The sequence below is a fragment of the Choloepus didactylus genome, chromosome 5 (genome assembly GCF_015220235.1).
Source record: "Choloepus didactylus isolate mChoDid1 chromosome 5, mChoDid1.pri, whole genome shotgun sequence".
Taxonomy (NCBI): Eukaryota; Metazoa; Chordata; class Mammalia; order Pilosa; family Megalonychidae; genus Choloepus; species Choloepus didactylus.
This window is the reverse complement of record NC_051311.1, coordinates 77,170,725-77,184,625: the sequence shown is the minus strand read 5'-3', so window position 1 is coordinate 77,184,625 and position 13,901 is coordinate 77,170,725. Positions and strand designations below refer to the sequence as shown.

The 13,901-nt window shown below is 39.3% G+C and overlaps 1 protein-coding gene across 2 annotated transcripts in view; it reads left to right on the top strand.

The window, feature by feature from the left end:
- The window catches only part of MET (MET proto-oncogene, receptor tyrosine kinase), a 106,367-nt gene that overhangs the window by 50,468 nt on the left and 41,998 nt on the right, over positions 1-13,901 (top strand). For both annotated transcript variants that reach the window (XR_005216979.1, XM_037836324.1), the window contains exons 3-5: positions 1,337-1,528; positions 12,071-12,205; positions 12,998-13,171. Coding sequence is in view for 1 of the 2 variants with exons in the window: in XM_037836324.1 (XP_037692252.1) it covers positions 1,337-1,528; positions 12,071-12,205; positions 12,998-13,171 (501 nt within the window). In the remaining variant the exon portion in view is untranslated. The remainder of the gene's footprint in view (positions 1-1,336; positions 1,529-12,070; positions 12,206-12,997; positions 13,172-13,901) is intronic.

Here is a 13,901-nt window from a genome sequence, read left to right as displayed (position 1 = left end):
CAGAGAGTGAGGTTGATGGAATTGGTGATAAATTGTATCTAGGGGTTGAGGAAGAGGGAGGAATCAGGGATGACACTTAGATTTCTGACCTGTGCACCTGGAGAAATGGTTGAGCCATTCACTAGGATACGTAGCATGGCGAGAAGATCAGGCATGGGGAAGATTACGGTTTATGTTTTGGCCATGTTGAGCCCGAGGTTCCTGAGACATTCAAATGCAGAGTTCATAGGCATTTTGATTTATGCAGTCAGCTCAGAGGAGAAGGGTGGGCTGGAAATGCAAATGAGTGAGTCAAATAAGTGCTAATAGACCTCATAGGAAAGACTGACATCACCTGGGGAGAGTGGGAAACATAAACCAGGTAGCGGCCCTAGGATGGAGCCTGGAGAAACCCTAACATTTACAGCCAGGCATGGGTGGTCTTGCAAAAGAGACAGAAATGTTGCAGTCTGAGCGGTAAAATGAACAACATAAATTTAAACTTGGATTTGAACTGATGGGTAATTACCCAGTAGACTGATAATTGCCTTTCAATAAGCTGATGACTGAGACAGTTGGTGTGCAACTGCTATATTTTTTGAGCCTTGCACCATAAAAATGACAAATAACTTAAGGTTCGCTACATGCTGGGGTCTATTCTAAATGATTTATGTAAACTAGCTCTTTTGGTCTTTACAACGACTCTATAAGGTAGGTACTATTTCTAGAATTCTCTCTATTTTACAGATGGGGAAGCTGAACCACAGAAAGATTACATTAATTCCATAAATACAGAGATCACACAAATTACATAAAGAGAGTAAGCATTAGGAACCAGGATTTGACGCAGGCTCTGGACCCAGGGTCTAAGCTCTGCTGCCACCCCACAAATCATTTATCAACCGTCACTCCCCACCACCACTCTATACACAAAAGCATAAAGTCACACATTTTTAAATGTGTGTTTTAGCTTGACTCTGACATTTATTATTATTCCAGTTGAAATTCATTTGATTGGACCTGCCTGTTCGAAGCATCAACTTTGTGTCAACAGCCAAGAAATTTAAAGTTTTTTTTTCTTCTAATAGCACCAGCTAAGTTCCATCTTTTGCATGTATTGAACCAGCATGTAAATTGTGATAGTGAGATTTGTCCCTATTTTTAGAGTCTCTACACAACAGTGCCTACTGGAAACTGAGCCATTTCAGTCACTAGAAATATGTCTGCTTATTTGGGGCTATTTGCACAGTTATGCTCACCATTCCCCTCTAAGCTCTGAAAAGACACAGTGAAAAGTTTCTTACCAGCTTGTTCATATCTGGACTTACATTAATTCTATGACCGTATTTTATTCCAGACACTTTTGAGAAATTCATCAGGCTGTGAAGTGCGCAGTGATGAATATCGAACGGAATTTACCACAGCTTTGCAGCGTGTTGACTTATTCATGGGCCAGTTCAACCAAGTCCTCTTAACATCTATATCCACCTTCATTAAAGAAGACCTCACTATTGCTAACCTCGGGACGTCAGAGGGTCGCTTCATGCAGGTAAAGAAGAGTGGCTGTGTCTGTCTAATCAGCTTTGTAATTAATTGTTTTTTTTTACAAGGCATTTGAAAATACTGTAAAGTAAAAATCACAGTAGAAGCTAGAGACACAGACTGAAAGCAAAACAAGAGAAGCCCCATCCTCTTTTTACCCTGTTTTTGTTAAGTTCTTGAAACTTTCAGTTTGAATGATGTTGCTTTTATTTTCCTGTCCGGAATGGTTTGAGTTTTTTTTTTCCTTTCCATTCATAATTTCTATCACATGATTGGAAAATAAAATGAAACAATTCAAGCACTTCCAGGAGATGTTTTCCTATTTCAAGGGAAGCACAGATCAAAGGAGCGCTATTGTGAGAACCATGCGTCTCCATAAGAAGAAACATTCACAGCATTGAGAAATATTGGCAAAGGTTAGGGAGGAACAGTATCATCAAAATCCCATTGTAACTCCAGCTCTCCTGATTCTGCAAATGATGGGCTCAGACACAAGGTTCAAGTACTTGGGAAAAAAAAAAAAATCCAGATTTTACTAAGAATTGCTTTTAATGGATAGCAACAGCATTTCCACACAATGAAAGTTCGCATTTCAGACTTGATTGAAGTTACTGTGTATCCTAGATACAAGAATCTTAGCACTTAGAAAGAAATTAGAATGCTCTTTCTGGCACTGGATCTGTTTAACTGCTTTAATAGTTATTGGGTAGTACTTTCAACATGAGTTCATGAGAAGATGTATGAGTAATGCAGAATGAAAATGCTATCTTTGGATATGTTGTATTTCTATACATACTAAAGGATTATTTTAAAAGATGCTTACCTCGTAATCTTCTGATATAATTAATACCCAATCTGACAATGACTTCCTGTAAGCCATTTGAGGAGGAGGATATTTTCCTGTGACTTGCCATCTGTACATTCAATATCTTTTTCTTTTACAAAATATGTCTATTTATTTTTAATTACCACTGTCTTTGTAGCAGTTTGGATATTGCTCATTGCCATATTTTAAAAATTGTAACTCCTACCTTTCTTGTGCTGTGAACATGGTAGAGTTCTTTAAAAGTCATAAAACATGTAAATAAAACCTTCCTAGCTCAAAACTAATCATACAGATCCAGTTATCTAAATGTTCTCCCCTAGTCTCCCTTCCTCCCATTGCTTCACAATTAACTACACCTTTCTGCCTCTCCTACCTCGCTGCCATCCCAGAATTCTTATTTAAGCACCTCATCTATCTTGCCGATTTAATTCTATCCTTAAATTCTTATAAATCTGAAGTGGGATGCCCAGCTCCCTCCCCACATGCACTCCAGTGTGTTTGAAATATGGGCAAGAGTACCTACCTGTCCCTCTAAAATGTGTAGTTATTATTTTTTATTTATCTGTGTTTTTAATTTACATTGATGGTATTCTATAGAATTTTTTTTTAAGTGAAGGGAGCTTAGAGAAACTAGCACCTATTGCTTCCGTAATGTGTTCACTATGTAGGTTTGCTTTCTTTTACTTTTTTCATATTTTTTTTATTGTAGAATATAACATGTATACACAGAAATGATAACTCTCCAAGTGCAATTTATCAAGCAGTTAGAGAGCAATTCTAAGTTGTCTATTACCTCACCAATCCACTTTCATATTAATAAGCTTTCTACAGTCACGTTAGGTCTAACATTTTTTTACATCAAAAAAGTTCCTGGTCTAGTTGCAGATTCTAAAGTTATAATAAAACCCTATTCTAAAACAGGTTGCTCTAAAAAACTGAATACATTCTGCCGTGTGACAGATTCCACCACTCAAGAATACAGTGATGTATCATGCATCAGTCTCATTAAAACATAAACCCTATAACAATTGTTTTATTCTTTGTCTGCCAGCATCTTTATAATACAGGCTATATTAGGTCCATTACCTGTGCATCCACAACCTTAAAGATTAAAATAAACAGGTACTTATTTTATCACAAGTACCCATGTCACTGATTTTTTTTAAAGCAGGTGGCTCTTAATTTATCAGATATGTATTGGGGACCAACAACTTTGCTTCAGTAGGCAAATGAGTGAAGCAAAGGAAAAAGTAACGAAGAACCTAACTTTAAGGAACTAGAATTTTAGCAGGGGAGAGAAAATCATGTACCCGGTAACAATAATACATGAGACATACAAACAAAGGGCTAACGGAATCCACAAAGGACCTATTTCTCTGACACTTGCCTCAAAGAATTACATTCAGTTAAATTTTATATAAATAAACCTAAAGCATTTGAAGGATCAAATAGAATCAACATCACTGAAATCCCGTTTGTTTATAATAACGTTGGGGGAGGAGTAAGGAGTGGGGCAAAGACATGGAGACCATCCAGCTAAATCCATCAGAGCAGTTACTACCTACCAAGTTCTGTAAATGTTTTGACCGCATTGAAGTGCTCGATCTGTGGCCAGGCCTAAGATTCTATAACTTGTGTTTTAATAAATACTATGGAGTTTCTGTTACAAAATAAAATGGACATAACTTATTTACAAAGACAGCTGCCATACATGAAAAGGAACAGAAAAATGATTTTACTTCCTTCCTCCACTGAAGCCTAAAGGCAAAGTTGCTTTGCGGATTTTTTTCTCCCAAGAGTTTGCAGCTGTTTCTGCCTTTCCTATTGTGCTTCTGTTCAGCTTTGGCTGGGAACACAAGCCACAGCCCCAGCTGTTGGGTGCAAAGTGAATCAGGTATTTCACAGTGGTTATTTGATTAGAAAGAATTATATTGTTTAGCTAACAATATTATGTGTATGGCAGAAAAGACATTTCTGACATGTTTCTAACTTTTAAACATATGTAACCTATGTAACCTATCTCATACAGGTACAGCTATGTCTCATTACACTGATGTATATATATATTTGATTATCTATATCTGCATAGCCATGTCATTATAGACATAGATTTCAAAAATAGTTTTTATTTGTATGATCACTCCCTTGGGATGCTGTGAAGTAAAATAATATGATAAGCAATGTTACAGATATTATAATTGGAGTAAACAGTGAGAATGAGCCTCCATACAAATTTGGGGGGAAGTGATGTAGGAAACTGCTGGAGAACATTAGTGCAGCATGCACAGCTACGTGGGAGAGAGAAGAGGGATTCTTATGAAGATCACAGGACTAATCACGGGGATTGCTAACATCTCCCCTTCTGAGCTCCGCGTTTAATCAACATCCAAAAACAATGCTTGCTTGATTTTTTTTTTACAGCACTTGTATAAGACCTTTAATCTCTAAATGCAAAGCATTGCTATTAAAATATTTGTGCATGACTGTCAAGCCAGGGAGAGTGAGTGGATCAAGGATGGGGTTGGGGGTGGGGAGGTCCTTTGAAGACTTATTTCAAGTTCAGCTCTGCAGACACCCATTGGGCAGCTACTAGGTGCGCCGCACTGTGTCTGCTGGCAGTGGCTGCTGCCTGGGCACTGTCACCGCTGCCATTAGGCTCTTTGGTATCATCCTTGCTCTTCCCCCAGCCCCTCTCGCCTCTCTCCCCAGTTCTTTGTTGCTGTTACCATGCATTAGCCCAACTTTTCTCTTCTTCTTCTCAGCTGAACTAGATGGGGCCTAAGCAGAAAATCTAAGTAGGCAAAGATCACCTAAAATGATATCCTTTGCTCTGATCACCATTACTCATGACCATTACTTAAGAGGATTATATCAGTAATCAGTGAACTTGAGAATAATTACGTACTTCCAGTGAGAAGAATCAGTTCATCTGTGGACCTCCTCCTATCTTCAACCGCCTTGAGTTTCTGTGCCACCAACGTGGCATGTCAGTGCTTTGTGTGGGAAACCTGTGGCATGAATACATTTGGGATTCCTGCTGTTTTAGAGTATGCTGACACAGATCATCAGTTCATTAATATTCCAGGTGCCAGGCAGAGACACAGCTGAATGGAGCTTGAACTCCGCCAACATTTCTCTTTAAGGATTGCTGACTTACCCATCTCCTTTATAAAATGCTTGGATAAAAATAGCATCTACCTTTTCTTTTTTAATGTGTGCATCACTGATTTAGTTAAATTCCTAATGAATGGCAGCCTTGGTCTATTTCCTTAGAAGAAAAGATGCTTATGTTTGTTGAAATTTCTTTTGTGCAAAAAAATCTATTATAAATAATATTTTCAGTATTCCCATAACTTAAAAATTAAGCCCACTTCATGTACATAGACTATTGATTTGAAAGTATAGATTTTTTTTTTTTTTTTAGATTTACTAGCCTCTTTGGTTTTTAGATATTTGATTTTTTTTTCTTTTTTGAGGCTCAACCTGGTGTTGAACGTTGTCTTCTCATTTCAAAAATATGAAACACATCACAATCATCAATATTTTAGCAGTGAGGAAAACTGATTTACATCTGGATTTACCTGGCCTTGGCCATGTCAAGTCAGAGTAGAAGCATTCACGCCCATTTACCAAAAAGTGTTGGAAATTACAGAGGAAAGCTTTGTTTAATTCAACTTTTACCCCCTGGTACTATGTCTTACCACTTTTAGTTCTGCGCTTACAGTAACAATTAACAATTTCTACTTATTCTCATGTTTCTTTTTTTTCTATTTTAGAAAACTAGATGTTTACATTGATTGAAACAACTTTCCCCTTCTTATTCTGATTTCTCTCTAATCAAAGACCAATTTCTCTCATGTACTGAAGATAGTAAACCTAAACAGGCAAGAAGCAAGAGACATCAGAAGCCGTATCTTGAAAATGCAGTTCAAACTCCTAAAGGTTAATCTAAATTCTGAAACATTTGAAAAGACCATCTCTGCATCAAGGCTTCAGTGAGCTGCTTATTTCACGGTTCATTTATGTCTTGGCAAGAGATAGGCTTGAGGACCTACTGTGTGCCAGACGCTGGGAGCAACAGGGAATGCATACGTGCTCCCTGGATCCCTAGGGTCACATCCAGTCATAACCCTTCTGTTTATTAATAGTGCATCATCTTCATTCACAATTTTCTCTTTGGGCCTCAAATTCCAGTAATTTGCATCATTTTCAATTCAGAATGAAGTATTCCTTATTCCTTAATAAAAATCCTCTATTTTTCTTAACTTACCAATCTAGATGAAATAAAAACTCCCGATCAGTTTTATTTGCGTAGAAATAGGACTGTGTATTTTTGGTTCTTATAGGAGGAAAATTAACTTTGATCTTCAAAAACAGTCAATTTGATGTTGGCTACACCTTCATCTACATTTCTGTATGACTGAACCATTTACGAGGTTTAATGTGCTTTTTGATCCCAGGATAACCATATGAAAAAGGACTGTGTTAAATATTTTCTAGAAGTCTGTCTTGAGGGCCACGGTGAGCATTATACACACAGCTCATATCATTGTGTTGAGTCACAGAGCAGTGCCTCGTTCAAAGAAGCGCAATGCAAACAGGAATTCCATTGGTTGATCATGTCTCTCAAAGAATATTAAAGGATATAAAACATTCTTAGATGACAACAACTCTGATTAAACCCCTTGACCTGTCTTCCTCTAGAGCACCCTGTAACTTCCAGGGGCTCCTTCCCTTCCTTCAAGAGAACGTCCACTCTCACCCACAGTATTCCAACCCAGCCATACTGCCCCCTCATCACCTCCACCTCCTCGGCTTTGCAGCCTTCTGTGTGGCGAGCTTCCATCCCTTCCCCTCCTCTGCCAAGCACAGGCCCCTGGCGAGTGTGCTTCATCTTCCACTCTGAATCTTCTCCTAGTGAGAATCCACTTTTGTTCCTTGTACCCCTCTGACCTCTTCCAGCCTCTCTCAGACTCTTACAAAAGTCCCATCTGAGCCTGAGGGAATTTTCTTCAGAGAGCTGGCTGGGAGATGGAGCAGGCGATGCCCCAGTACTCAGTCTCAGGCAGGAGGACTGGAGGAAAGACTGTGAACCTCCTGAAATAAAGCTTCCTTTTACTTGATTTAAGAAAGCATTTGGCAGGTGTTCCAGTTTGCTAATGCTGCTGGAATGCAAAACACCAGAAATGGATTGGCTTTTATAAAAGGGGGTTTATTTGGTTACAGGGTTACAGTCTTAAGGCCATAAAGTGTCCATCAACAAAGGATACCTTCACTGGAGAAAGGCCATTGGCATCCGGAAAACCTCTGTTAGCTGGGAAGGCACGTGGCTGGCGTCTGCTTGCTCCTAGGTTGCATTTCAAAATGACAATCTCCAAAATGTTTGCATCAGCTTCCAACAGCCATCTTCAAAATGTCTGTCTCAGCTCCAGCTCACTATGAGCTCCTTCTGTCTGACTTTATATAGTGCTCCAGTAAACTAAACAAGGCCCATGCTGAATGGGTGGGGCCACACCTCCATGGAAATCATCCAAACAGCGTTATCACCTACAGCTGGATGGGTCACGTCTCCATGGACACTGAAACAATAGGTTCCAATGCAATTCACACTAATACTTCTGCCCCCACAAGAATGCATTAAAGAATATGGCTTTTTCTGGGGGACATAAATATACAAACCGGCACAGCAGGGAAAAGCAAACCAAAACCACAATGAGGGACCACTTCGCACCTACTAGGATGGCTAGAATTTTTTTAAAGTGGAAAACTATAAGTGTTGGCAAGGATGTGGAGAATTTGGAACCCTCGTACGTTGCTGGGGTAATGGGAATGTAAAATGGTGCAGCCATTTTGGAAAACAATCTGGTAGTTCCTCAAAATGTCAAACATAGAGTTACCATATGACCCAATGATTCCACTCCTAGATAGATACCTAAGAGAAATGAAAATATGTCCACACAAAAACCTGTACACAAATGTTTATAGCAGCATTATTCACAATAGCTGAAATTAGAAATAACTAATATGGTATATCTATATAGTGAAATATTTGGCAATAAAAAGGATTGAAGTAGTGATGCAAGCTCCAACGTGGATGAATCATAAAAACATGTTAAATGAAAGGAGCCGGTCACAAAAAACCACCTATTGTATGAGTTCATTTATAGGAAATATCCAGAATAGGAAGATCTATAGGGACACAAAGCAGATTCGTAATTGCATAGGATTAGGGGATATTGGGTGGAAGTGGGGACTGACTTCTAATGGGTATGGGGTTTCTTTTTGGGGTGATGAAAATGTTCTAAAAATGATTTTGGTGATGGTTGTACAACTCGGTGAATATACTAAAAACCACTGAATTGTCCAAGGTTTTAAAAAAAGCATTTGAAGGAGTAGACAGAAAGCCACATGCAAATAATTTACATTAAATTTTACTCATCATTCTTAAAGAAAATTAAATTTGAAGGCAGTTTAATTAAAAATAAAATTCTGTGTGTGAAGTGGTGGGACTTTTGGTGTGTAGCCACAAAGATTTTATTTGTGTATGTATTTCTTCCCCATGTCCTCTCACAGATAATTTACTTGACTCTTCCCTCCCCACCACAAAAACGTTTTGAGACCTAAATACCAAAGATTAGTCATTAACAAAGTAGAAACTCAAAAGATATTTGCCAGTCTTCTATTTCATACTAATTGTTCAAAGATTACCAGGTGATTTCTCATAAGAATTCAATTTAGATGCTAAATTCGGTTCTGTCCCTAGAAAGATCTCCTTGATAACCATAAGGAACTCCTAATTTCTTGCCAGTATTGCTTCAGGGGGATTTGAGGGTTAAAGTGCTTATTCAATTATTTAGAATAAGAGAATGTGAGGAACTAAGGGTAGAACCGCATTCTTGGCATTTTATAGTATCCCTGCAGAGAAAGGGCTAATGATCAACTAAAAAGGTATTTGCATCTGTGGGACTATCTCTGCTCAAAATCCAGTCCTCTCACTTTTCCACACAGCCTTCCTGTCTTTTCTTGTTCCTCTCATTTGCTATACCAAGCAACACTCCTCCTAGCTCTTAATCAAAAGTAGTAACATTTCCTCTGTGGCAGCAAAACTATTTAGATGCTGAGGCTTCCTCTATAGGCACACTTAACTTGTGCGCCAAGATTACTGAAACAAGGAGTATTTGGCAAGGCAAATATATTGTGAAATCTGTTTTAAGGCTTTGACTCATGAGTGGCTTTTGGGAGCTCAGAGTTGAAGCTTTTTATTAGTATTTACTCTGGTGCTCCAAAAGTGTAGCAGTCAAGTGTTTTGGAAGAGGCAGTGTTTCCTAGAGGTCAAGCACATGGGTTCTGACATTAGATAAAGCTCCTTGGGAACCTGACTTGTGTACTTTCTAGCTAAAAATTCTCCGTCATATTTTCTTTAAGGCAAATAATGGTACCTACCTGTAGTATTTTTTGAAGAGTAAATGAAATATTTATTTAAAGCTTTTAGCAAAATGCCTGGCTCAGTTACCTTTTATTATAATACCATATAGATGATGCTCTCTGGACAAAAAAAAATGTCTTAACAGGGAATGCACCAAGTCAATCAATCAAACAGATGTTAAGTTCCAGAGGTGCAAAGAGCTTCTTTAAAAGAGAGGGAAAGGTTAGTCCTTTCTGAGAAATGAATATTTGGATGGGTTTCAGATATTTGATAAAGTCAAAGATGATGACCTAGTAATTAAGAAGGTTGCTTACTATAGGTACAGGAAATGATAATAAAGAGAGCAAGAAGATGGGAGGGAAAAAAGAAAAGCACTAGTTAGTGATTGTTTGTTATGTAGCAAGTCTGAATAGAATGGAAGAAACCAGAGACAGACACAAAATGCAAACAGCCATAGAAAGGTTCAGAGTGATGAAAAATCTTCAGTGAAGTGGAAAGCACAGAGTGAGGTGGGAGAACAGTCAGGGAATTAAGAGAGGCTGTTTTGCTTTGTTTTGTTTTTGACTTGTACACAAGAGGAGTTTTTTTTTCACCTTTGCAGTTTGAAGTGATTGGCAACACATGAAAAAAAAATGGGGGTGGGCAGGAAGACATGAGGTGGTGAGCCCCAGAAATGAGTTAAGATTGCAAAAATTGGATAACTGAAATTGACAGTTTGGAAATCTGGCATCCTGATATTCTGCTCGTAACCAGCACCAGCAGGAGGTAGGACTGGTAACTGAGCTTTTCTTCACTTTGCCTGCAAAGGTCACCAATGCCTATTTGGCCCTAAACTTTAGGAATAACAACAGTTTCCATCCTTTCCCATCCTGACCAAGTGACCTTTGATCTATCATTTAACTTCTGTACAAATATAGTCAGCCTGCTTAATGGAGATGTTTTGAAATGTTGAGTGTTTGGGGCAGAATGTCCTGATGTTTAACGTTTATGGCTCTGTGTGAGCTTGGTTACTTTCCCTATCAACAATCTACTCTGTGGAAGCAAATTGGGTACTTTGGAAATCTTCCCAAATTGTTTCAAGTTATTTGGCTCCTATATTGTGCTGAAGAATTTACTACAGGCCTGTATTACATTTGTGCGTTGTCTTTGAGTTTGTTTTGCCATAAGAGTATTTAGCAGTTAATTAATCCTGTGAATAATTTTCATTCCCATTTTATAGGTGAGAAAGCTGAGGTAGCAGGAATAGTCATTTAACTAATCCTAATCTCACAGATGTCTGTTCTGTGGTTTCATGCCCACAGCAAGGAAAGGCACTTTCAGTGCAAAGCCAAAGGCTGTTAGGGTTGGCCGGCAACTTCACAAAGTGGGTTTTAACCCCAGGCTAGTGCTCTGCCTCCTTCACTGGCTTGTGGGTGCAGCCTATGGCTCCCGAGGAGTGAACATCTTTCTGAGGGCTCCTAAGTGAGTCTATGAGTATTTGGCTAATATAATCACCCTGATTTATCCCAATTGTTGTTGATCACAATCTCTGGACTTTGTATTCCTGGGTTCTAGGAACAGGGCAGAATGGAAATTATATAGCTGGAAACCATCTCAAATTAGAAATACCTGAAAGCAAGAATTACACCAGGCACCAAACCTCATTTTCAAAGCAATGTTAAAACCATCAGGCTTTATTATGAAGTTATGCCAGGAAGCAGAACTTTATTTATAATTTGAGCAATAACAGAGCGTGGGACAGTGGTTTATAAAAAATACAGCACATCATTTCAAAGTAGCTGGGGACCTTTTTTGATCTCAAAGGATATTTAAATATGGGCTAAGAGTAGCAAAACTGGAAATGGACCCAGCTTTCCAGACTCCCTGTTTACCATTCTTTCCATTACGTCCAGGGATACTGCCCTATGGGGAGGGTCAGGGATAGATTTAAAAAATAATCCAGAATCCTTGTAGCATAAGCAGTGTTGTCTGTTTTAGGTAGAGTTTTGGCTCCTCCAGTTCCCAATACAATTGTGAGGATTTGTCTGTATGTGCTAGCTGATTGATTGGAGGATATTCTTCCCTAGAAACCTTTAAAAGATCATAGGCAAAAGTCAGTCTGGGAGGCTCAGATAAATTGTGTTCAGGGCAGGAGATGAGAACACATCATATTGATTTACAATGAGATGAACTGTTGGGTCTTTAGTTCTGGGACTTAGGAGCTCTCCTCATCTGCTATTATCATCATCGTCCACATTTTCCACTTACATTTAAACTGAGCTTGTTATAATAAAGGTGTTTTCTTTTGTCTTGCTCAGGTTGTGGTCTCTCGATCGGGATTGTCAACCCCTCACGTGAATTTTCGCCTGGATTCCCATCCTGTGTCTCTAGAAGCGATTGTGGAGAACCCATTAAACCAAAACGGCTACACTCTGGTTGTCACTGGGAAGAAAGTAAGCCCTATTCCCAGAGCGAGTTTCTATGGCTATGGTTCTTCTCAAGTGGGCATTTATAGGCGGTGTTATGTGGTCCTTTAAAACTTCTTTCTTCATCTTGGACCCACCCCTTCTCCGTCAAGTTCTTTCTTGAGTATTCCCAGCAATCTTTTGAAATCAAGTTAAATTTTTATTCAAGGAAGGTTGGACCTAGGGGAAGTCCTCCTCCCTAATGTACACTTCTCCTTTTGTCTTATATTTCTCAATGAGAAAAACAAGCACAAGGAATGAGAACTATAGATCTAAGGGCAGAATGCTGGTACAGGCAGATAAGTCCTGGAAATTGTGCATTGGAATCTGACTCCAGCTATTAATCCCTTTTCTGAGAGAAGAAGGTGCATCTTTATGCCAGAATGATATATAAGCTTACTTAGAATTTCCCAGGGGTTTGACTGTAGTTTTCAGCAGCTTAAATTATACTCCCCTGTTATTTCAAATTCATCTCAGGCAGGGCAAAATGTCCTACTAATAGGACCTCTAGCACTGCAGTGACAATTCTTGTGTTCGCTGAATAGTCATGCTAACTTTAATCACACACATTCTAATAGTAGAGGGAAGGAAGGCATTTGATGTTTTGAATTTTAATTATTTAATCATTACTGCATGATTTGTATGCGTAGGTGCTATCTACAGTAGACTCCATAAAATAATATTTACCTGTATGTTTTTTGTGTTTAGTTTTCACTTAAAGAAACCAAACACATTTTTTTAAAACCCTCTGGAAGTTCTTTCTGTCACTCTCCTTCACAGATAACCAAGATCCCACTGAATGGCTTGGGCTGTGGTCACTTTCAGTCCTGCAGTCAGTGTCTCTCCGCCCCACCCTTTGTGCAGTGTGGCTGGTGCCAGGACAAATGTGTGCAAGCGGAGAAGTGTCCCAGTGGGACATGGACCCAGGAGATCTGTCAGCCCACAATTTATGAGGTAAAAGTCTCTGTCAGCTGTTACACATGTTTTTTGGTAAACACAAACGCTGCTAATGAAGACATCCAGAAATCAGTTTACTCCCTTAGCTGTGAGACATCAGCCAAAGTACCGTCTCCCTTCTGGTTTTACTTCTAGGGTGATGTTTGGGCACATCCTCCTGAGTTCTGCACCTAAAGCGCTCGCTTCACACTAATGAGATTCTCTCCTTTGATAGCTGCACTCCCTTCAGTGCTACATGAATAAAAGAACAGTGGCTAATGAGCAGCATTGCTCCATTTCCTCACACTGGGACCTGTTCTCTCCTGATGCACCAGTTCTCCGATTCCTCACCACCTACTTTATCTGCCGGGTGCCCAGATGTGGGCCCCCACCAGGAGGTTCATTCACAGCAACTGTGCGAGTGGGTGATCCCAGCCATGCTGAGTGCAGACAGGACAGAAAGTTTCTTCCTGTCAGACGCATACATGGTGGCCTTGACTCGTCATTGATGACTCTAGAGGTTAATTCCAGGGAGATTTGGGAGGCAAATGGGTGGTCAACACCCATGGGTGGCTGTGGGCCTTCTTTCCATGTTCTGGAAGAGAACTAAAGGCATGACTGATATATATACTAACATTTATGCTTCTGTGAACCATTTCATTCTTTATTTCATTCAGAAAATAATTACTGAGTGTATACCATATGGCGAGCACTCTCCTAGACACTGTGCAGATGCAGTCCCAAACAA